The sequence below is a fragment of the Neolamprologus brichardi genome, chromosome 22 (assembly GCF_056152115.1).
Source record: "Neolamprologus brichardi isolate AB-2024 chromosome 22, ASM5615211v1, whole genome shotgun sequence".
In the NCBI taxonomy this organism is placed as follows: domain Eukaryota; kingdom Metazoa; phylum Chordata; class Actinopteri; order Cichliformes; family Cichlidae; genus Neolamprologus; species Neolamprologus brichardi.
This window is the reverse complement of record NC_142124.1, coordinates 18131333-18155640: the sequence shown is the minus strand read 5'-3', so window position 1 is coordinate 18155640 and position 24308 is coordinate 18131333. Positions and strand designations below refer to the sequence as shown.

General features: G+C 41.4%; 2 protein-coding genes across 4 annotated transcripts; both read left to right on the top strand.

Annotated features, from left to right (window-relative positions):
- The first annotated feature begins 409 nt into the window (after nt 1-409).
- On the top strand, nt 410-14980 carry LOC102785576 (zinc finger protein 385D-like). Of its 2 annotated transcripts, XM_087835197.1 has the most exons (8): nt 410-548; nt 2665-2780; nt 9305-9412; nt 9933-10095; nt 11525-11773; nt 11860-12041; nt 13644-13745; nt 14113-14980. In XM_087835197.1, exons 1-8 carry the CDS (start codon nt 539-541, stop codon nt 14356-14358), a joined length of 1176 nt encoding a protein of 391 aa, XP_087691323.1. In that variant the 5' UTR covers nt 410-538; the 3' UTR covers nt 14359-14980. The 2 variants fall into 2 exon arrangements, with proteins under 2 accessions (XP_087691323.1, XP_087691322.1); XM_087835196.1 differs by lacking the exons at nt 410-548; nt 2665-2780 and adding an exon at nt 6582-7336.
- A 4978-nt stretch (nt 14981-19958) lies between these two features.
- sgo1 (shugoshin 1) lies at nt 19959-24192 on the top strand. 2 transcript variants are annotated; one of them, XM_006787788.3, is made up of 10 exons: nt 19959-20125; nt 20305-20459; nt 20993-21201; nt 21345-21388; nt 21482-21543; nt 21768-22634; nt 22763-22894; nt 23022-23192; nt 23414-23597; nt 23689-24192. In XM_006787788.3, exons 2-10 carry the CDS (start codon nt 20315-20317, stop codon nt 23846-23848), a joined length of 1974 nt encoding a protein of 657 aa, XP_006787851.2. In that variant the 5' UTR covers nt 19959-20125; nt 20305-20314; the 3' UTR covers nt 23849-24192. The 2 variants fall into 2 exon arrangements, with proteins under 2 accessions (XP_006787851.2, XP_087691027.1); XM_087834901.1 differs by having other exon boundaries at nt 19959-20459.
- The last annotated feature ends 116 nt before the right edge of the window (nt 24193-24308 follow it).

Below are 24308 nucleotides of genomic sequence, written 5' to 3'. Positions count from 1 at the left end.
AAAGGAGGATGGGAAAGCACTTACCAAAGCAATAAGTGGAACACAGGTCTCTCCTTTCCTTTCCCGTGCAGCACCTTTCCCATGCACTTTTATTGTGGATGTGTCAACTAGAAGTTCAAATTAAACCTAAATAATTTCTGTTGTTCCAACGAGTTAAAAATGTGCCTGTTGGTTTGTGGATGCTGACACTGAGGGTACAGTGATGTGTGTGGGGGCTACACAAATCCTGGGTGGTAATGTGTACCAATTAAGGTAATTTCCGGGTATTTGCCAAATTAAAACCAGACTTCTGGGAGATGTAGATACATGGGCAGATTTCTACACGGATTGTGTAAAGATGAGGAGGAGGGGTGAGTAGTTGAGGAGGAGGAGGAGGAGGAGGAGGGAATCCAGATGGGAAGGAGCAGCATCGGCGCCGCAGGAAAGAAGGAGAGAGAGGGAGAGAGACTGGAGGAGAAGACACGAAGCCTCATCTCTGCTCGGAGATGAAAGACACATTTATCACACACTGAACAATCGGATCTCACTTGGTGCCGCAATGTATTTTGGTATGTAAACGAAGCTTTTTATTATTATTATTATTGTTGTTGTTTTACATTAGTTTTTTAATAGGCTGGTAATAACGCGGCGGAGTCACTTGTTGCTATGTTGGATTGGACGTGAGCTTCGTGAAGTCAGTCACCTGCACAGCGGTATAGACAGAGGGACTCAGCGCACAGGTTATATCACGGTATTTTTGACTTTAAAGTCCGTTTACGCAAAAATAAGTATCGAAAATATTAGTCTATGCTTAAAAGAGATGCAAAAATATAGTAACAGCATGCTGAGAGAAGACAGAAGCTACTTTACTGCGTTTCTTAGATTTCATAACTTGCATTTTAAACGGGTTTCACGATTGGGCTGTTTGATTGCTTTTGATCGTTGCCTGCAAGTTATTGATTGTCACTCCGCTGCTCTTAACAGACTGCAGTCTGTCACGTGTTTCTCAAAGGCATAATAACTTCTTTAAAGTAATCCATCCCAAAAGCAAATCAGATCAATCACGCAACGTTACGTGCGCGCACCCACACGTGCACCCTACAAGACTTTAGTCAGTTAATCAGAGTAATGGCAGAGCGGATGGGTGTGTTATGATTGTGATTGCGATGATTACACACGGTCCTAAATCAAACTGTAATCAAGCTGAGAGAACATGCAAACTATAGAAAATAAGGCTCTATAATCACTCAGCACAACAAACAAGACCCTTATCAGCCATGGCCTCAACGTACTCCTGCACTGTTTTTCAGGTTGCATGTGCACTTATGTACGTGCTTGGCATATTTGAGTTTGTTTTTGATTAGACCCCCCCCCCCCCCCCCCCCTCACCAAAAAGTGTTTTGAAAGCGCTGATTGCTTGCTTGTGTGTGTGTAAAAAAAAAAAACCTCTAAAAATGATTTATTTGAGTAAATAATTTTAAAAGCAAAAAAAAAAAAAAAACAATGACAAAGAAAAATGAAACTGGGAAGGTTGTCAAGGAAATAATAGGCCGCATTTGTACCCAGCATAATTACAGCATACAATGCATCCCCCCAGCAAGAGGTAGAAGAATCCTGCATTGCCTTTATTTAATCAAAGAACAAAAGTATGAAAAGTACAGTTTTACTCAAATTCTGCAGTTTTCTCTCTCTCTCTCTTTTTAAATTTATTTTTGCTACCCAAATTGAAGGCTAGTATCTCAAAATTTTGAATAAGTTAGATAAAGTTAGTTTCTCAGTTTTGAGTTATTGTCTTCAGATGGTTAGTTCTTGAAAATTTGAGCTAAATTAGCTAAATTTTTCACTTATGGATGACAAAAACAAACCATGTTCAAGGGTTCAGTATCTTACCCAAGGACACTTTGACATCCATTTCAATTTTATCTAGCACTAAATCACAACAACAGTTGCCTCAAAGCACATTTCATTGTCAGGACCCTACCATAATACAGAGAAAACTCCAGCAATCAGACCACCCTCTGTGAGCAAGCACTTGGTAACAGTGGGAAGGAAAACCTCCCTTTTAACAGGAAGAAACCTCCGGCAGAACCAGGTTCAGGGACGGTTGGCCATCTGCTGTTGCCAGAATGGAGATACTGACCACTCAGCCACTCTAAGTACTTAGGAAGTTGTACTTGATTACAGTTTACAGCAAAGTGGGTGTTTCAAAGCAACATAAGATGATTTATAGCTGTTCAGACAGAAGCTGTGCCTATTTAAGTAATTTCCAGGATCTGTGAGTGAGAGAAGACCACTAGGATTAAATATTGGTATATTTTTTTCCAGTTAGAAAGCCCATGAAAGCAAATTTCATGTTTTGGGCTACAATATAGCTGGACTGATCCCAAATTCACTCAAATTGGCTCAACATCTTATTTGAATTGAAAACATTAACACAAATGATGAAAAGCATTTTACGTAATAAAGTTTAAATTAAAATAAGACAAGACAAAGATGTAAGAAAGCATCAAAAATGTATCAAAACACTGCAACCAGAGAAGTTTTTGAGCACAGAATGGTTCGCTCTGGTCTATTAGCTTTTATCATCATCATCATCATCTCAAAGGAACCACCTCATCGCCATCGAGTCATTGCTCCATATGTTTATCTATCTGCCTGTCTCCTTCCTCCTGTGATGTCTCTCAGGTAATGTGTGCCACAGCACTCTGCCGCCGCTGGCTCGTCCCACGCTGGGCAGGACCCAGCCCTCCCCTGACCCGAAAGCCCTCCTCCCCCTCCACCTGCTGCCTGGATTCACTGACGTGAGTACTGTCAGTCATTGTAGCTGTCATGGAAACAAAGCTCTCACCACCTGCACTCTCATGCCTTTTATTATTATTATTATTATTATTATTATTATTATTATCAAAAGCAAAATTGTTCATTTTACCATACCAATGTTTTGCCTCAAGCGGAGGAGTTAATTTCGTGGAATAGTCTGCCTGCATGAAGTAAAATTTCAATGCACAGATGTATGAGCACGCTGCCTACACCTTTCCAAATATATCATCCCTAATGCAGAGAGCTGTGACATTTCCACACAACCTGGGGGGTGTGGAGCTGAATCCTTGGTATTCCCCCTGCAGAGCTTTTCTTAGAGCTGTCTGCCCCGGTGTTTGTGAAAGGTGAAGGTGGAGAGAACTAAGGCTGGCCAAGTCTAAGCCCAGAGGACTGTAGATGTGTCAGGCTGAGGGTTGATGTATGGTTTACACAGAAATTGTGTGATATCTCTTCGTATAATCCAAGGTGTTAAATGCCTTGGCTGTGTCTATAAGACTATGCTCATAACTCCATTGAGACTGACCAAATAACTGCTCGGAAGCAGAGCTGACAATTGTGCTTTTGTTCCTCCCTCGTCTTTACTCTTCTTTCCCATGACATGCTGTCAGATGTTTAGAAGATGTCTCCGAAGAGACACTTGAGGGTTCAAAAAGAGTGTATTTGTCTGCCTTTTGTGGCCTCTCACAGTGTAGCAGTTATTTTGCATGTGTGAGTGTGTGAGGGATTGTGTGTAGCGTCCGTCTCTTTGTCAAAAAGCCCATCTGCCACCCAGGGAGACACTGCTCTAGGTCTCGGCCCTCTTGCCTTCCATTTCACCTCGCTTTCATCCACCCCTTCCACTTTCTGTGTTGCTTGTGCTCCAACGCCCTCTTCACTTCAGCTCTCTCTTCATATGTATTTTCCACTTTGTCCCCTGCTGTCATCTTTCCTCTCCCTCATCCTCTTGTGCGCTATTTCTCCCTTTTGCAGCTTTCAGATCCTCTTCACCTTCTTTTGAACTCCTCTGTTCACTACTAAATGTAAGGCACATAATAAGAAACTTAATATTACAATATTTGTTGCTATTGCTGGGTGACCTTAATATAGCACGGACAGAAAAATGTTTTTAAATATCTCACTCATACTCTCCCTGCTGTCTTTTCCCTGTTTGTCTCTTTCTGTCATTTCTTTGATTTTACTCCATGTTCAACACAACTCCCAGTTGGCAGCCACAGAAATAGTGTAACACCTGTAAAAAGTGACTGAGCGCTACATTGTTCACTACTCTTAATGCTGAATGAGTAATGCTGGAGATTTAATTCCTTTTTTGGACAGCAAGGTTAGAGAAAGCGTATTGGCTAAAAACTTAAAATCCAGTATATCTCCACACTAAAAGCCGTCTTTGCCACCTCTGTAAACTTGAAATCTGCAATTAGCTACAGGCTATTATCTCAGTTAATTGCTAATCATTATCTCTGTAAAGTTTAAGAAAATAGTGACAGTGTCAAAAACCCACATATAGTAATTTTACTGTCAGAAATGACGAGGAAAGCAGTGAATGCCCTCACTGATGATAAGAGAATTTGATATGTGGTTAAAATATTAGCTTCCCATTACATTTTAGCATTTACATTAGCTAATTAGCTTGCCATTATGTCAATAGTCATAACTGGCAGCCAGTGTTTCTAATCGCTAATCTATTTAACAGATATTAATAGTGCTTAGTGATGTTTTGATAAAACTCTTGCTTGTTTCTTTGTCCTTGTTTCGCTAATAATTTCAACTGTTTAGCCATTTTTTAGCTTATAATTGATAACTTTCAATTCTTAATGTTAGCTAGCTCCTCGACTGTTTAACTTTCCATTTTGTTTATTCCACTAACAGTTTATTATGTTATGCAATTTTTAATCTATACTGTTAAGTTACTAGAAACAATAAAAGAGAGTAGAAGTTGAGGGACTGTAGTTAGTAACTAGTAGCTTCAATAGTTTATCCATGTTGTGCGCTAACAGTTTCCAGAGTTAGGTCCTTTAAACACTGTAAAATTTGTGCAAATGTTTTGTTCGTTAGAAATATTTTTCAGACTCATCTATTCTTAATGTAACCATTCACACCGACCATGTAATTTCACTAGATGTTTTGTAGCATTTATTTTTCCAAATCTGACCAATCACTGCATTTGGCAATATGTGCGCTCATAACTCAAATTAATACCAGTACTGAATGTATGTGAGATGGAAATAGTAAAATATTCTATTATACCATAGACACACTGCTAGATCCTGCTCCGGGTCAATCGATTCTCTGAAATTATTTCTATACTTCCTCAAACTCTGCCCGAACTCTGCCAACAAGAGCTCAAACTGCCCCACTGAGATCCTGAAATATGTACGAAAGCGGTCGTGGTGAAGCTTCAACTCCTGGATCAAACCATGAAATTCTCCCTGCTGCTGTCTTTTTGTGAGAATTAGATGAACCCAGAATCTTAGTTTCTTACTTTCCTTGTTTAGAAACATCATGAGCAATTCATCATTTGGTTGATGGTCACTTCATTTTTTTCACTCCGTGTTTTTCGAGGCAGAATTGTGCGTATACGTTACACGGCTTGGATTGGAAGTTTGGATTGGAAAATTTTAGCTTTAATTTTAGCTACCTCTACAATCTATTATCATTTATTATGGAAGCTTGTTTCTGCCACTGGGAAAAAAATAATTGACATACAGAGATAATTTGAAATTTCTGATTATCTCAAAATTTCAACTTGCTCACTATCTCAAAATGTAACAAAAATCGAGATGTTAAGTTGAAATTCGAAGGTACAAACCTTAAATTTTGACTTTGGACAACAAACTAAAATTTTCTTCAGTGGCAGAAGCAAACTAACATAATTTATAAATGAAGTTTGGGTGTCTTTTTCTAATACTTATGTGTTACCTTTAGTTTTTCTTCTCAAATCTGTCCAGATGCACTTTAAAAAAATATATCAGAGCATTTTAATTTCTCTTTTGTCATTTTAGTTGAACTAATCCTGCTGTATTCCCTTTGGGTTATGCAGACATAATCTCATTTGTGAATCGCTGAACTCTTTCGGTTTTGCTGTCTTTATTAAATAATTAAACCTCTGAGGTCCCCATATCCTTCAGTTGCTTTTGAATGTTTGGAAAGAGCTGAACAAAAATAAAATATTGTCTAGAACGTAGTCAGAGAATTGTCTTGCTCCTCTGAATCGAACCTGTGGGTGTGAAGTAAGTGGGCACGCAGCTGAACTCTGACGGCCTGTGTTTTCTTCTGAAATGTGTCTCTTTATGTGTGGGTTCTTCGTGTGTGTGTATTTGTGTGTAAGCAGTGCATTCACTTGTGTGCTTTGGCCTCCATAAAACTCTGCACAGGAGTTTGTTTGGTGCCCACATGTGCGTTGTCATGACTACAGGGTTGCAGGCATGTGTGTGGATGCTTGTCGTGATTCAGGGACCCCTGCTTTTAAAACTTGGACTTCAGAAGCTTGGTTGGCTCGCATTCTTTTTATTTCTTTCTTTTTGGAAACAAAAAAACAGATATTGTTTCCAAGCATAAAATAATTGAAATGACAAAGAGCCCAAAAGCAGCAGCTCATTCATCACAACTCACTCCCTTTAGGTGTTTGACGTCAGACATTCACACATAGCTGTCATGCTGGTACACAGTGTAAATCCAGGAGCATTCATCATTATAAAGTTTTTGACTATGATCCAGGTAGTAGTCTGCTTTACTTCACTTGGCCATATGTTTCAGCCATAACTGACTCCCTGGAGCAGAGTATGTCTGACATGCTGACACCCTGTGTGCGAGGAGGTTTCTGGAGGGAATATGCTGGATATAATTGATGCTGTGTGGTGGATGTGATGCCTTTATTTAGTGTACAATTCACTGAATGTACTGCTTTCATCTCTCTTCATGAGCTCACAGTTGCAGATTTGTTTCTGCATGTGATATATGTATTTGTGCGTGTGTGTGTGCAAAACAAAACTGAAGAGGCAATGAGTAAGAAGGGCAAACTGACTTTGCTGCAGGTGCTAGTCCATCGTAGTGCCGAGTGGGAGTGGAGGGTAAGAGGGTGACTCCACGGGGAGCCGGGAAGGTGACTTTGATCAGACGCAGGCGAAGGGAGAGGGTTCAGAGGTAAGCAGATGGAGGGGTGAAGTGAGGAACGTGTGATGGAAGGTCAGGAGGAGATACAGGAGCCTTGGGGCTGTGGAGCGAGGAGGGAGCGAGCGGGCTGTTAGCTGATGTTAAACTGTTCGATCTCATTCACAGAAGCATAAAAAAGATGTCAAAAACACTCTCACATAAAGATGTTTGTCACACGTTACATGACAGATTTAGTCCTTTGCTTTGTTTCTTAAATTTCTACGACTTTTTGCATTTTACACATGATACACGTGATATATGTTTGTTTTTATGTAAGGTTGCTGGAGTTTTCTATAGACAAACAGCTGCAGGGAAACAGGGAGATAAGAGACCTGCGACTGCACAGATACATTCCAGTGGAGCAGCCCAGAGTGATGATCAAAGAAAAGTAGTGAGAACACACAGACACAGATACGCACACCCAATGTTGAGTTTTTCACTTTTGAAGAACGTGTTCAGGTTTGGCTCTAAAGAAACAAGGTACATCTCTACTGCAGTGCTATACTGAGGGTTCTCTGGCGTTAGAGGACTAGCTGGCTGACCCATAAGAATGCATAAATTTTTACTTTTACCACTAACCAGATTTCCATAAAACCCCCACTCCTCACTCTCCACTCCCCGCCCGCTTTGGCTGCTTATATGGCCTCCTACATTTCATCTCAGGTAATAGTCTTGTTTTGCTCCACAAAGGCCAGTTGGGTTTTATTACACTGAGTAGTTGTGCTCATTACAATTTCCAGCAATGTCCAGCAGTGCACAGTGTTGTGTGGTCAGATAATGGTATTGTGTTCACGCATATATGCAAAGGCATGGACAGGTTTACTGCCTCTCTCTTACACGCATAAATAAAAGTAGTCTGGGGGGGGGAGTCTGAAACTTCATTAGCTGATCTGCAGTACGAGGCAACGCAAACATGATTATGCTGCACGCAATTTGAAGCTATTTAACTTAGTTTTCTTAATATGGTAATGGTTTCTCGCTGTTCAGTTGGAAAGACCATTTGCATGTTTGGTGTTATGAAGTCTTCCTGGAACAGGGCTGTGTGAGTAAAACTCTCACCCCTGCAGGTTTTAAAGGTGCCTGTAAAAAGTTTTGTGTTTTCTCTGTTATGGATAGCAAAGGCTGTGGTCAACATGGCTTCAAGGTGGTCTGAGTGGACTCCAACAGTGATGTGCAGAAAGAAGGGCAGGGCCATTTTACCACTGTGCAGCATCCCTTTTTATTTTAACAGTCTGTAAATGTCTGGGAACTGAGGAGAGTAGCTGCTGTTCAACAGTCCTCTGTGGGTTTTTTTTTTTTTGTCCATCCATCCATCGATCCATCCATCGATCCATCCATCGATCCATCCATCGATCCATCCATCCATCGATCCTCCCTCCACTTTAGAAATTGTACAGAGATTTCTTCAGATTCTCTGAATCTTTTGATGATATTGTGCAATTTAGATAATGTGGTATTCAAAGCCCTCACAATTTTACGTTGAGTAACATTATTCTGAAATTACTCCTCAATTTGTAGAAACATCTTTCAGCAGGTTGGTGCACCGCAGCCCAGTTTTAGAGATTAGAAACTTTGCATCACTAAGATATCTCATGTTACTGGCTTATTGCCAGTTAAACCAATTACTAGCAAAAAGTTCCTCCAGCTGTTTCATTTTAGCACCACCTACTTTTCCAGCCTTTTCTTGCTCCTGTGCCAACTTTTTTGAGATCTGTTGCTATATTTTTCATGAAATACCAAATGTCTCAGTTTAACATTTGATGTGTTTTCTATATTGTGGTGTGAATAAAATACGTTAAACACAGTGCACTGAATTTTTCAGAATTGGCTTTGCTCTTCAGAGTGCTTATGGCCACAAGGGCAAAAAGCTTTACCACACGTGAGCATTTGGAACATATGGAGAAAACCTGTGGTCAGCAGACAAGTGGGTTATGCTGCAGAGTGGTGTGACAGGTTTCATATAAACATTTTGAATCCTGTTCTATCCCATGAAAACAGTTCAGTGTCAGTGTAATTAATCCAAGCTGAAATGACCAAACAGACTGCACTGTGAAAGCTTTGTTAAGTCACGTTACATCATGTCAGTCAAGATGATATGTTTGTATTTGTCTCGGGCAAGCCGAGGCAGCAGACAGCACGTGGTTTGCTGTGTTGTTGATTTCACTGATAGATGTGTGAACATCAATATTGTTATGTTTATGGGCACCAACCCCCCTTAGTAGGTCCTAAAAGATAAAATTACCTGCTGATAGCATGCCATTTAAAGAGGAGATCACTTTCACTACCTAACTCAGTCTCGTCTGTTAGAGCATAATCCAAAACCAGTTCAGACATAACTTTTCACTTTTCCTTGTTGCAGATGGATCATATACATAAAGCTCTGATTGGCCCAGGCTTCGGGCTAACCTCGCACTTAATAAGAAAGCCCAGTTCCTGCGGCGTCTGTCGTCTTAGATTCAACTCTGAGGTGGGCGATGCTGTGTGGGAAACACACGCTTTGTCAATAGTTTTTTGTCTTTCAAGGTGCGCTTGTTTTTCTCACACACGCCCTTACATGACAGTTGAACCACAGAGAAGACCTGCCCTTACACATGGCTGTCTTACTGGTTTTGAAGGTTTAAAGCTTTCTTACTTAATTACTGGGTCGAATGTGAACTCACCTGATATTTGATCTTGGTAGAAAATTCATTTTGTATTATTTGTGCCATAGCATGACTCATAAGAAAGCAACTCAACAACTGCAAAGTACTCTCACATATTGTACGGAAATCTTTGTAAAAATTTGGAAAAAGTGCACATAGTGCTGTACTTATTCACTTTAACGACTTACCACTTGATTACTTACTACACTGGCAACAGTAAGCAAGTCAGAGAATTCTGTAAGTTTTTCCATTCATATTCAAGTCATGCATTGTTGTGTAAAGTAAAGATAGCCACTTTACTGCATGAAGCAAAATCTTTTTTTTCTTTTCCTGTTGGGCATCAAGGCTCAGGCTTCCTCCCATTATACCGGCACGAAACATGCGAAAAAGCTGTTAGCTCTGGACGCCCCAGATTCAAAGATCAGGACCTGTGAACCGGTCTCCAAGGAAACTGCAGTCCTGTTGTCGTCGTGCTCACGCCCCTCCAGCTCTGACACAACATCAGGAGGTGAGTGCATTTCTGCAACCATGCATGCACACGTGTGCAGAGACATCATGCGCATGACACCGTTACACATATGAACGCGCGGCTCAGACCTTCTTTTCCTAGTCACGACCTTAACTCTTTGATGTGATAAACCACCTGCTGCTTTGGGTAGCACGGTGAAGTGATTAAAGGTTGGGCATTATCTGCCTCTTCTTCGTGTCTACATTTTCTGACCTCATTCAGTGGTCTCCTGAGATCAAAAGAGCATTGAAAATGCATTGAATATGATCCGTGGGTAGCTCTCCTCCACTATGTATGAGTGTACGTTTGCTCAAGGGCCTTGGGCACATGTGCGTCTGCAGGCATGCAAGTGTGGCGGTGTGTCAAAGCACAGACTGCTTTCCAGCGTGTGTTTATATTTGTGCCAGTGCTGATGTGCTACTTTTGCACATGCGTGGGCGTTTAAGGATTGAAAATAATGCATTTTGCCACAGCTAAAGAAGAAAGAGGTTGAAGAAATATTCTTGACAACGCCAACAGGAGAGTTTGTTTTTGAGCAAGTGAGAGGGTGAATGATCATTTCAAGAGTTTCGAGGAAGTGGATGAGAAGCAGGAGCGCTCTCTGAAGATTACTTTAGTGAGAGAGGGGGGAATCAGTGGTAACAAACAGACACCCACTCAGTGAGGCAGAGCTAATCATTGTTATTAACAGAGAGTGAATCCTTAAATCTGCACACGCTCCTCCGTGGGAAAGTGGGCACCACAAAAGATAACAGAGTCAAATCATCTCTATACAAAAGTGTCCGTTTAAGTGCCGCGAGGCAGAAACCCAGGAGAAACCATTGATTATTAGTGTGATTAGAGAGGTTGCTGGAGCTCATAATCATGTGTAGCCTGCTGAGCTTTTATCTTTCTCTTATCATAAAGAATTCAAGAATTTCATAGAAGTGGAAAAATGTTCACGTTTGTCTTCCTTAGTGCTCGTTCTTGCCAACAGGACTTTCCCTAATGCATTTTTTTGAGCTTCAGCAGTAATCAACAGAAAAAATTCAAAATTTCTCATCTGAATTTAATACCCCAGCACTGTCTGACAAAATCACCACACGCATACGTTTAAAAGCTTTAAGGTGGTGTTGCGCTGTGCCGCTCTGTGAACAGAGCACAGAGAGAGGGAGAGCGAGCCGTGGAGAGCAAGACCTCGTAGACTGAGATTCTTCACAGGCCATAAAAGTTGATAAATGTGTACTAAATCTAGAAATTATGTTGCTAAGCTGGCTACAGTGTCTTAATATTAAACTAAATCACCACAAATCCATTTATTTCTCCAGTCTACATAAAAAAAAATACACATTCAAATATCACAGTTAAGAACTGAATATCTACCCAGACGATGAATATCCAAACAGTCAAATATTAAAGTATAACCTTACTTTCCCCCCCTTTGTTTTAGAGCCTTCATCGCTGAACCCTACCTCAGAAATGGCACCATCAACCAGTGGCTCCACTGAAACTGTGAAAGCACCTTCTGACCCTTCCTTGTCACCCATTTCAAGGACAACAGAGAAAGAGGCACCAAAAGATGGAGAGGCAGAAGCTCCAGGAGAGGAGACCGAAGAAGCAAAAGCTATACGTCTTCTGTACTGCTCTCTCTGCAAGGTGGCTGTCAACTCAGCCTCCCAGCTTCAGGCCCACAACAGTGGTGAGAGGCAGTCGCTGCCACGGCCAGACTTTGCCCACATGAAGCGTGTTTCTATACTTTGTTGATCTGACTTTATATCTGCTCAGGCACCAAACACAAGACCATGCTCGAGGCCAGAAGTGGCGATGGAGCCATCAAATCCTTCCCCAGGATGGGGGTCAAAGGCAAGATGGCTGCACCATCTGAGTCATCGACAGGACTCCAGAATAAAACTTTCCACTGTGAGATCTGCGACGTGCACGTCAACTCTGAGACTCAGCTCAAACAGGTGATCCGTGCAATATGATCAGCTCAAAAATGAACTCTGACAATTGTAGATGTGTTTTAATATGTTTCAACTTCTAGGAGTTCATCACTTTTTATCACTTTTGGGTATAATGTGATATATGGCATCCAAGCCTCAAAATCTTAGATAATAATGTGTTTGACATTATATAGCATCTTAAAATGTATTACCATGAAAGGTGGTTTATAGATTTTTAATACAAACATCAATTAATTACAATTACAACATGATTAATACAAAAAAACTTTGTATATACATGTTAATATTCCGCTGCATCTGCTTTTACCTAAAAAAAAAACAGAGACGCTTCATGAAAAATTACTCACATGATGAGAAATATACATGCACTTTGCTAGGTACTCCTTGCTAGTACCAGATTAGACTCGCTTTGTGTTTGGACCTGAATTGAATCTTCATGGCATAGATTCATAAAGCTGCAGGAAGCATTTTGGTCGGGTGCACAGTTGCTGCAGATTTTTCAGCTTCACATCCATGATGCTAATTTCCCTTGATTTGAGCTCTGTGAGATTGTGTGCTCTGGGCACACAATCTGCTCCCGCATACCTAAATGCACTCAGTTGCTGCCATGCGATTGGCTGATTAGATATTATCTTAACGCACATTGCAATGCACAAGTGTCTGGTGGTCATTACAGGAATCACAGGATATAATGTACAGCAAAACTTCAATTTTATGGTTTGAGGACAAAAGCAAATTTATTTAATTAGATTTATCCAAGAAGTGATCCCTTGCTTTTTTGCTTTTTGCAGTCACACCATGCAATGACCTTATTTTATTGCACACTGATTGCCAGTAGTTGTTTTGTTCCTGCCCTCAGGGAGTGACCAATGGATGGTAACATAAGAAAACTGACTCTTGCACTAACTTACTGGTTAGTTCCTCTTGTTCATGTAAAGTTATTAAAAGGTCAGCTGTCACACAGATTTGCTATTCAAAGAGTTCAGGAAGTACAATGCCACCGCGATCCATCATCACTTTGTCCATCATGCATTAAAGACGGCAAACTCAGGGCCATGCAAATTTTATTCTCAATCACAGTGTGAACGGCTCACACCTGTCGCTGCAGGTGAGTTAAAATCACAGATCCCTCAAGATAAAGAGCACAAAGCTACTAAGCCTTTGCTATTTCACTGAGCATTTGAATATGATGTTAGCATCTCTGTTCGTGATGTGAATGCATAGTGTTGGTCTTCACCGCCGACTGTTTAAAAGTTAACTTTGGCCAGGTGCTCATGAATATTTAGCAGCTTGCTGCTGATTGTGTGGCGCGTTGGCCACAGCCATCTGTTTGTGCTTGTCAGTCAAATTTTAAAAGATTTCCTAACCCGCCCCTCATAAATATTTGGAGTCTCAAAGTCAGAGTCAACAAAATACAAACAGTCTGCCTGAATTGCCAAAAATAGGAGCTTTGATTCCTGCTTGCCTTTAATTTCCTTTTCACATTATTCAGATTACCAAGCATCACCTTCTTCTTTCACCCATGCCATCTTTCTGCTGCAGCCCGTGTCTGTGTGGGTTTCTTTTGCTGTGTGCTTATCTACGTGTCTTTTTCCTCGACTCCAGCACATCAGCAGCAGGAGACACAAGGACAGAGCGGCAGGTAAACCAGCCAAGCCTAAATTCAGCCCCTACACCCCCACCCTGCGTCACCAGAGTTTCCAGGCAGTGAGTATCATGCTATTACTTGACTTACTTTCACCCCCTCATCGTTGTGTTTGTGTACATGAGTTGATCCTCATGGGCTTCTTCCAGGAAGCTCCACTCCCTACTGCCAGTGAAACAAATAGTCAGCAATAGCTCAAGAATAATAAATTTTCTGAATTCTAACCCCTTGACATGATGAGTTGGACAAAAGGGCAGGATTTCACTGGAACAGAGAGTGGATTATTAATAAAAATGCCTGATAAATGGAACAGCGTGTACCTCTAATTTTTCCTGTTCTTCTTCTCTAGTTTCCTACTTTAAACTGTTTAATTTCCCAGGAAAAACAATCAACTTGATACTACTTTGTCTGCCTGTCTTTCATCCTCAGATAAGGCTGACTTTACGAAAGAACCAAGATCTGACCAAGCCTCTGGCGTCTTGTGTCCTCCAGCGTCAGCTCTCTGTTGCCGCCGCCGCTGCTGCCATGGCATCTTTGCCCCCATTCCCTCTCCCATCTGCATCAAACTCGAACCCCGCCCTGTTTCACAGTCAATCCCTCCCCCAGGCCCTGCTTCATCCGGCACCCGGACCCATCTGCACAACGCACACGTCTGTTCTGTTTTCCCCCTACTGACCCGGCCGATGTCTCTATTGCTTCTGAACTACAGCTAAAAGCAGACATGAGGCCTGAACAAGATGTGATATAAGCCAGTGCCCTTTGTACTTCACATGCCAACAGACACCACGGGTGTCACGGACCAGAGTGGGTCAGATTGAGGTAGCAGATGGGCGAAAACAGAGTATTTTGAAATGTGAGAGAGTGTGCGAATGCTACCGAGTGCGTGGACAGACATATTCATCACAGAAGTGCAAGTTTTTGCTTTATATTGTAGCACTTTTGCTAATAATCTTTGACGCATTAAAAAAATTCCCTCTCTCGATATATATATATATATATATATATATATATATATATATATATATATATATATATATATATATATATAAAACAAAGATGCAGGATAGCAAACTTCCATGATGAATATATCTGTGTGTGTTTGTACGTGCACATGAATGCTATTCAGAGCATGCTTAACTATTACTTTCCAATTTAATAAAAAATTCCTGGGGACGCTCACATCAATTGCACAATGTTCGTACTTTTCTTTCTGTCTGAGGGTTAATGCATCCTCACGAGGTTATTGTTGAAAATGCTCCAAAAATGTGCAATTTATCAAATAAATAAGTGCAATAACGATTCAAGTTCATGTCTTTGTCGGATGGAAATTTAAGCATCAAAAAGATGAGAGCGTACCCAAGAGAAAAAACATTTGACTTTCTCATTTCAACTCCTTGTCTACATGTCTACGTGTATGTGCCGGAATTGTTGACGCAGCCAGGCGTCGCCTCCTCTCCAGATCATAAATCTCAGTATCTGACTACGACTTAAGCTCAGTTAATCTCCTTTGATACTTAGCAGCACACAGAAATTTTTTCCTAGGGTTTTTTTGTTTCAGGTAAAAAGGACACATCCATGGCAGGATGTCTCCGAAGGCCCCTCCACATATCCTCCAGCTGCAATCTCTGAGATAAATCATTGCAGGAATGTTCTGTCTGATGTTATTGTCTGTCTTTCTGATAAGGTTTACTACACTGCAGCTGCAAGCAATGTGGTCAGTTTGGTGCACTTAGTATGGATACAGTGTGTGTGTGTGTGCTGTAAGAGTACAATATGTGTGTGATTGCTGGTGACATTCCACACTGATGTTAGGTGAGTGATGGCCGTCTTACTTGCTTCTTAAAAAAGATCGTTCGTGTGTGCTGCTGCCTTGTCAACTTTTCCTGACCCCTTGTCATATTTTCTTGTTTTATCTTTCATCAGACACCAAACTGGATTAATTTGTTAGATGTTTTTCTTCTGTCTCCTGCAGTTGCTCCAAAGCAAATAACCTTACCGGCCAGTTCGGAGAGTTATCATCCAATATGTCACTGCATCCTGATTCTTCCCATTGTCACGGCAGTTAATATTATTATAAATTGCCTGGGTGATGACTGTGAACATCTGTGTGGGGGATGCTCAATTCTCCACACGCTATTGGAATTCAGACCTCCACTGGCCCCCTAACTGCCTGGCTCACTCCCTGGCCAGCCTTCACTGCCTTTTCTCCTTCACCTTTTGTCATATTTCTTTGGTTATCTCACATGTTCACGTCTACTTTCTCCACCAGCTTTCTGGCAGGTGCACGTGCACACATAAACATATGTCAACAATACAAAAGCCTGACTTGGCATCCAGGGAATTTTTTATTCTGTGCTACCTGGAACGACTACAAAAGTACAATGCAGAGCTATGCATGCCATGTGAAGGCTGCTTGCTGTTCATGTTCATAAAAAGGCTATAATAAGCTCTTGGCGTGTGAACGCAACCTTTTGACACATTTCAACTCAGTTCAAATAAGTAAGAACAAAGGAGGTTGTGTATACAATGAGTATGAGTATGACAGGAATCACCATTCAAGCTTAAAATACTTATGTTTTTCTTATTATTGTATTAGACCAGAGTTTGTTGAAAGAAGAGAAGCATACCTTGGTAAATTCACTGATTTGCTTCATAGCCTTTGGATCATAGAAGAAGACCAATCCTACTCTCATCTCTGTAGGTGCCAGTAAAGCTGCACCAGCACTTCTATTGTGACTCCATCACACAATTCACCATTTTATGGGGTTATCGTGGATGTTTATCAGGACTCTGTGGAGGGAAATTTCTCACTTTGCAACAAAAACACACCTTGCACACAACACCTATTAAACAAAGTGCAATTTTGACGCTTGAGTTTTTGCAACTCATTAAACAACTGAGACCGACAAATGTGCTAATTAGTGAAGTTTAGAGACACAAGGATTTATTTGTGTAACAAAACCAACCGCACAGTCTACATGAAAGTGGACCTGTTGTGCTTGTTTCTAGCGCTCTATTTCTATTCTTGCATTCAACCAGAGAACCTTTGATTAAAAAAAAAAAAAATCCTGATTTGTGTTGTAAAAGCTCTCGATGCACACACTTCATTCACCTGCTATGTCAAACAAAACTTTTCAAGCTCTTATTACTTTAAGGCCACAGTTTTAATTGATTGGCTGCCCCTCTCAGTCAGAAGATTTAAACAGCAGGTGAGTGTGGTCTCTCTACTCAGAGGGTTTGTTAGCAGCCCTTCTCTATGACATCATGTAGTGCCAAGAGTAAAACAAGAGATTTAGGGGTGTTGCAGGGAATACTTACACACACACTGATCACATTATTTAAAAGACTGACCCTGTAACACTACAGATATGACTGGCCCACTTGAACATGGCATTTTCAGGGATCTGAATTTTCTTTTTTTCACCTATTATAAAAAAAGAATTACGACAGGCCTGTTCAGAGACCTCATGGTATTTGACCAGGTGGTTAACAGCAATCTGTGGGCTTTAAATCCAGTCAAAGTATTGCACATCTAAAGGCTGGCACTCCTACACCACAAGACCTGTGCAAGCTGCCCTGTGGGAGCAATGTCTCTCCAGCTCGAGTGGGCAGACAAAAGGTGAGCAGGCTGAGAGGGAGCTGCGGCATAAGCACCATCTGTCTGGGTCAGCATACCTCCACGGCAATCTAGTGAGCACAAGTTAAAAGTTCAGACAAAGCCTTCAATTTGGCCTCTTGCTTAAGATGCATCTGTGGCTGTTGCAGCCCCAGACAGGATATGTTAGGTCCCTGCAAGGCTTTCCGGTCCTGTGGAGGCAGTGCAGCAGTATGGCATGGCGCAGCAGATCAGTAAAGGGAGCGGATGTTGGCTGTGAAGTTAATGTCTCGGCAGGGTGTTCAAGAGCAGGCTGTAAGGCATAATGGCCAAGGTGCAACCCACTGAGAGCTGATTGTGTGTCTGGGGCCTGGTCCTGCTGTCGTCTGTGTTCAATGGGATGTGAGTGTGAAGGAGTGCTGCTGCAGTTATGTTTGTTAGTAGTGCAGCAGCTGGTTTTGCATCCATAGAAGGAAAACTGCTGGAATCCTTCTGCATTGCTGAAAGAAAGAAAGAAAGAAAGAAAGATTTCCAGTAATGCATAGCGTTACAAACCAGTATTGGATCATTCTGAGGCCTATAAAACAACCTCTACTAAACCTCTACAAAGTTTAATTTTAGGCTTTGATTACACAACCTATGTTATGATTTCATTACCATAAATTGTGATTATGGCACCATAAGCTCATTTTCCATATTAAAAAATGGGACTTTGTATTTTTGGCCCCGGTAGAGGCGAGCTCACAGATTAGAGTTAATACTTTTCATCTGGTAGAAAGGCAGATGATGGTTTCATTGGCCAGTCAGGATGTCTGGACACGGATGTAGGAGCTAGAGATCTGAGTGGACAGAAATGAGTTTATGATCTCTTAATAATCGCATTACGTCACAAAAGGTTGACACACTCCTACTGGCTACTGTTATACTAAAAAAGGCAACCTATTCATGTGTGTTGATGTCTCGTCTTGCTTTTTATTAACTTTATAGTACCCTAATTTCACAGTCAGCCACAGCACTCACTCTATTTTTATTTTAATCACTTCCTCCTATCCCTTTTCCTCTACCTGTGATAATAAGTTTCTCTCCAGGCAGCTGACATGCGGGTAGCGAGGAGCTGCATGAAAAGACTGTGTGATGGATTTGTCCATTAAAGCAAGCTGAGCTAAAACCCGCGGAGTCCCTCTGGCTGTCTATCCGTCTGACTTTATACGTTTCTCTCTCTTTTTCTTTTGCTCTTTAATGCAGTCAGACTCTCTAAAAAAACACACACACGCACAAACACCACTCAGTATTTCCCCTGCTGTGAGGCAACAGCTGTAACATTTGCTTTCTTTTAGCAAGAATAATACACCTTTTAAGTAAACACCAATGAGTCACCACAGGACTGTAAGGCTTACACACACTCACTCAGTTCCACCCCAACACTAAAATGGCATCAGCTACATTCTTTCAAAATAAGTGTAATTTATTTTGTTTGTAATTAAACTTGATTGCTACATGTCCTCGTGCAGGTAATGTTGAAATAATCCCGCTTAGAATTCACAAAGAACCAAACATTTGTGAGAAAGGTCAGCTAAATGGAGGACTGTTAATGATCCATGGTCTTGTCCAATATCAGGTGCCTGTTTACAGCTGAGCCACCTTTTCTGGAGTCATTTGTTACCTTACCAAACCTTCGCCGTAGTCTCGGTTTGCTCGGCTGGCATCCTCCTCACTCGCAGAAGGTCCAAATGAATTAGCTGCAGTGCAATGCCAGAAAGGTCCTGGTTTCCTCCCCATCCCATGCCAAGCAAGACATCCCCTGTGTGGCTTGGAAAATTAAATCAGCTCATGACTATGTAATACCAAGTAATCCAGTATTTATGGAACATTTGTTGAGCAAAACCTGGGAAGGTTAATGATGGGTACTTATGGGTGCAGGGTGACTGTGAGAGAGGTAGATCTCTATGTGTGCGTGTGTGTGTGTGTGAGAGAGAGACAGTGTGCATAAAGGTATGCGCTTATTATGGGCCTCATGTCACAGAGAAGAAGACAGGAGTCTGTATACTGGAACAGACTGTCAAAAGACCTGCTAGCTCAATAAAAAAAAAAAAATACATTGATCTAATTATTGACTGTCTTTCTTAGCTGCTGTACAATCGTACACTGAAAAAGCCACGGCAGTTTCAGGAAAAACTCAAAAGAATATGACTCAAACAATGCTTGCCAGAGGGGTTTAGGATGAACACAGTTATCAGCTCCATCCACATGCAGCTGGGCACTCTACTGAGCTCTGAATGCTCTTATCTTCAGCAGTCAATTAGGCTATAAATGCTCATTTTGGTTGAATGAGCCTGATCCGTAATGGGTCTTCATCTAATTCCTACTTGTGAAAAAACAGACGTTTACTATGGCTCTATTTCCCAGTTGTGGATGTTTTTTTTCTTTGCTTTGTTTCCAGCTGACAGGGATGATATGGGTGAAAAGGGACAGCTTGAAGCGGCAGGGATTATAATTAGATAATTGTACTTGTGTGCGGTAGTCTCCTGTTTAGTCTCAATGGAGCAAAATATGCAGACGAATAATGAATACTAAATAAATTACGTCTCCTCTGCGAGGAAACGCGGTTTGTTTTCGATTATACATCAGCGCCATCTAGCGGACGGCCGTTTCATGCGGAGGAAGTGACGTCGTCTGAAATTCTTACCAATCAGCAGTCGAGGCTCTCAATTCGAACGGCAACTCTCGGAGGACGGAGGCTGCGATAAAAATTGATTATTTTGTTTCCTCATTTTAAGCGCTAAATGTGTTTTTGCTCGAGTGGTATCATATAAACGGATTGTGTTGGTGATTTAAATATTTATTCCGGTAGGTTTCATTTGGTGCTGTTTTCGAATACAATGCCAGACTGCAGTTAGTGAAAAGTGCGTTAACAAACGTTAACGGCTAGCTCGCACATTAGCTTCCTCGTTTGTTTTGCTCCGATATACCGTTTTGCTACTGAGTTAAGCTTTTGAACTGCACACTGAACTTCGCCGTAATAACAGATCCCGAGTCATGGTGAGAGAACGGACCCAGAAGAAGTCCTTCCAGCAAAGTCTGGAGGACATAAAGGAGAAAATGAAGGAGAAGAGGAACAAACGTCTGGCCAGTGCCTCAGCCCCCAGCGGGGGCAGGTCAAGGATGATGAACAAAACAAGTGGTAAGTGAATAATCTTTTGTCAATTCTGCCCACCCCCCAACAAAGTTACCTAATAGAATAGAAAACATTTGTTGTTATTGAAATAACGAGATTGGGAATGCCTCTCCAGTTTGCTGCATCCATGTTAAACCCACATTCTTGCTAATCCACGAAGTTACTGAAACACACTATAAGATTGTTTTAAAAAAGGTAGTTGGAACATAAAGCTCCTGGGTCAGCTGATTTCCAATCTGCAGGTGAAGATTTTTGGCATGGGGGATAAGTAAATAAATAAACAGAATGTAAATATAAATTGATTGTGGTAATAGAAATAGAATCTGTGAAACCCAAGTTTTTAATGAGTGTCTGCCTGAGGGCTGCAACTCAAACAGATTGTGGCCAGGCTGAGAGCTGTCGTTTACAGCTGTGTTAATGGCCTTCAGTAGAGCTTTTTTGTCAGCAGCTGAGCAGCCAGCATACCACACTGTGAGACAGTCTGTTAATATTCTGATAATGATGCTGACATTTACTGGATTCCATTTTTTTTTTCTCAGGAAGTACCTCCACGCACACCATCCTGATGGGTGTGCAGATGAACAACAAGGCGCTGGCTGTGGCCTTGCAGGCTGAAAAGGAGAAAGTGAGGCAGGCTAATGCAGTGATCCTGCAGCTGAAAAGAGAGCAGCAGGCACTCTTCCTTCACCTGCTTCTGCTCAAGAGAAAGCTGAAAGAACAGGAGGCTCTGCAGGCAAATGCTTCAGAGGTACGCGCTGTCAGATTTTTAAATTTTTTTTATTTTTTAAATTAGGAATGTCCTAAGTTATTAGTAGACCATATGAATTATTTTGAGACACTTCACTTTGAATGTAAAAGAAAATGTATGAATTATTTATTTGCTTCGTTTAGACTAAACCTTCTACTGATGCCAAGCACAACATGCATTCAGTTAGGTAAGGTTTTAAAACTCATAATGACTTACATAAAAAATGTTATATGCCTTAAACTGAGTGAAATATTGAGATTTGCTTCCTCTTAAATTACAGAAGAAAGCGGACCAGCCAGAACCTGGACCACATCATCTGTGAATCTTCACCCGTTTGTGCAGGTATGCATAAAAATACTTCAATATCCCAGATTTTTGTTAGGTATTATCCATGACTGTTAACTTATTAACCAAATATATTACTTATTGGAGGTCTTTCTTTTAATATAGTAACTTTGGACATTGTCTCAATCTTATTCTTCTGACATTTGCGTCTATCTTAATCCTACAGTCAAGACATTGAAATTATTTAGTGTGTGTGTGCGTGTTCGTTTGTTTCTTCATAGACCCTCAGCTCTCTAACAAGAATGGGGATCCTCAGTGTGAAAAACAGGTGACCTTGCCATCTACAGTAGGAGTGCGGCGTCAACGTACAGATAAAAACAGGAGGAGGTCTGAACGTTTGCAAGAACAGAGGATTCTGGGTGAGGAAGGTCCAGTTACTGGCTTTGGGTCTTGGATCCCAAGTCCTATTCGCAGTGACAGTGAAAATCTCAGTCAAATGCAAAAATTAGAAGAACCAGAGATGGCAGATCCAGGTTTTGCTGAGGAGTTACAGCACTCTACTCCTGAACCAGTGCCACCCAAAAAAAGTAGACAACAGGTCACCAGGAAGCAGACCCAGCAACAGCAGCTGTCCTCCAAACCAGAACAGGTTTCACGAAAACCCGAGAGAGGGCGCAAACCAGAGCGTGCCCCATTAAAGAAACCATGGGAGAATACCAAACCCAGAACCAGGTCAAAGAGTCGGGACCGATCAGCCACACGGGCCAAAACGGCACCTCCAGCACAGGGCAATAAACTCAACACTTCACTGGGATTTAATGACACATTTGACTTTGACTGTGAAGAGACCGTCCACATCACACCATTCAGGGCCAAGGCTGAGGACAATCAGCGAATTACACCCTTGAGTGAGGAGGCTCAAGAAACAGGACAGGCCCAGGCTGAAACTTCACCTGGGATTTCCAAGCAGAGTGAATCCAGCTCTTCATCTCCATCTTCTGAATCAGAAGACAGCCTTTATGTTCCTCACAAGACCAGACAGAGACCAGCTTCCCCTAACAAGACCAAGGGCATCACCACTCGTAGAGGCCGGCTCTCCAGCGCAGTCAGAAAGACGGAAAACATCCCTCCAAAACCAGAGATCACTGGTAAGCATTTAGATTTGTTTTTAATCTCAGCTTTTGTTTAATCTTTTATTTGTTGTTGGTCTCTTTTTTTCTTTAACATTTGATAATTGAAGACTTTCTGGTATTTTATTGAATTTTGTTTTTTGTAGTCTTCAGAGATGAAGAGGCAAGTCCCAAGACTACAGGCTCTGAAGAGGCAGCAGGTTGCCTCGATCAGTCACCTGATTTTAGCTGTTCTAACAGCCCTGACCCTGTAAAGATGGAACATGATAATTATCAAGGTAGGTGTTTAATTTGTGCCATTAAAAAACTAATTAAACAAAAAACATAATAAACATAAACAAAAAAGTATGAAACAGTGATTAAACTGTGTGTGTGTGTGTTTGTTTGTTTGTTCTGGTGCTTCAGAGGCTCGTGGAGAAGGAATGGAGAATGATTGTTTGCTTCCTGTCAGCCCTCTGATTGAAGCTGAGATGATGAGAATAGACAATGTCCTGTCCAATTTTGGAGATTCCTCCGGTGAAGCTCCACCACTTTTACCCCACCAAACTCCAAAGAGGCTCAAATCATGCAAGAAACGTAAGCTGTTACAGGATTCAATCCAAAACTGCATGTCCAGTTTACACATCACTGTGAAAGTGTTCTTTCTGATAAATAACCTTTTGTTGCCAACATCTTCGAGCACAAGGGGCTGGCTGAATCACCTTTTTGTTGTGTTGCACTGGTGTATGCGTGTGAATTCACTCCTGTTTCCTTTTTCCTCTTTCTCACGGTTCACATCTTCCTTCACGTTCCTGCAGGTGGGCTTGGTGTAAGGCCAGCAGGGCGGGGCTTGAGTCTGTGTGATGTGACCAATCTGTCCCCTGCAGCCTATCGTAAATTTTCCTGTGGAGGCTCGTCTGATTCTCGATGCTCCACCCCCGTTCCTATCCGCAAGCGGCGCTGCACCATGGCGGTCAACTACAAGGAGCCCTCGTTGCACGCGTAAGCTCACAAACGCTCTCTACTGCACGTGGTTCACTGTGTTTTTATTTTCTTTGTTACTGCAAGAAAACTCAACATTTCTCCTCAATAGGAAACTTCGGCGGGGAGACAAGTTCACAGACGTGCAGTTCCTCCGCTCTCCAATTTTCAAGCAGAAGTCTGGCAGGAGGTCTGTGCAGAATCCAAGGAATTCAAGGAGTGGGCATCAGCCGTTTGAAAAGTACAATGAGTCTTTTGTTGGGTGTCGCTGAAAGTTGGTGCCTGACTTTGAAGTAATTTTTAATTTAGTTTTTTTTTTTCTTGTATTACTGTCAGTGAGATTTCTTTGTGATAAAGAACAACTGTGATAATTTTTTATATATTTCTTTATGTTTATGTCTCTTTTAAGCTTTCATTTCTGTTATTTGTCTTTAGGTGAATGTAGTATTAGCCTTCTCAGATTTCCTAATTTTGCCATTTCCCAATTTTAAATTGTTTAAATTTTGCCATTTGCCATTTTAAATTGTTTATTATGAATTCTTTAAGAAGTTTATGTTTGTAATTCTGCTTATGTTTCTTCTACTGTATGATAATAAACTTCATATAAGTGTTTACACATCATTGTGACAGGTTAATATCTGAACACACCAAGTTTGGGCTCAACTCAGTGAGGTCTGGACATCAGTTTTAGTGTTGTGTAGTTGCAAAGGAACACTGGCCATGCAAACCATT

Excerpts from the sequence above, each read along its gene's own strand:
- LOC102785576 (XM_087835196.1), top strand. The coding sequence starts at position 7,085 with ATGTCAAAAACACTCTCACATAAAGATGTTTGTCACACGTTACATGAC. Across the intron at positions 10,096-11,524 it reads CTCTGACACAACATCAGGAG|AGCCTTCATCGCTGAACCCT; the intron begins GTGAGTGCATTT and ends CCTTTGTTTTAG. Across the intron at positions 11,774-11,859 it reads GCTTCAGGCCCACAACAGTG|GCACCAAACACAAGACCATG; the intron begins GTGAGAGGCAGT and ends ATATCTGCTCAG.
- sgo1 (XM_006787788.3), top strand. The coding sequence starts at position 20,315 with ATGGTGAGAGAACGGACCCAGAAGAAGTCCTTCCAGCAAAGTCTGGAG. Across the intron at positions 21,389-21,481 it reads CACAACATGCATTCAGTTAG|AAGAAAGCGGACCAGCCAGA; the intron begins GTAAGGTTTTAA and ends CTTAAATTACAG. Across the intron at positions 23,193-23,413 it reads GCTCAAATCATGCAAGAAAC|GTGGGCTTGGTGTAAGGCCA; the intron begins GTAAGCTGTTAC and ends ACGTTCCTGCAG.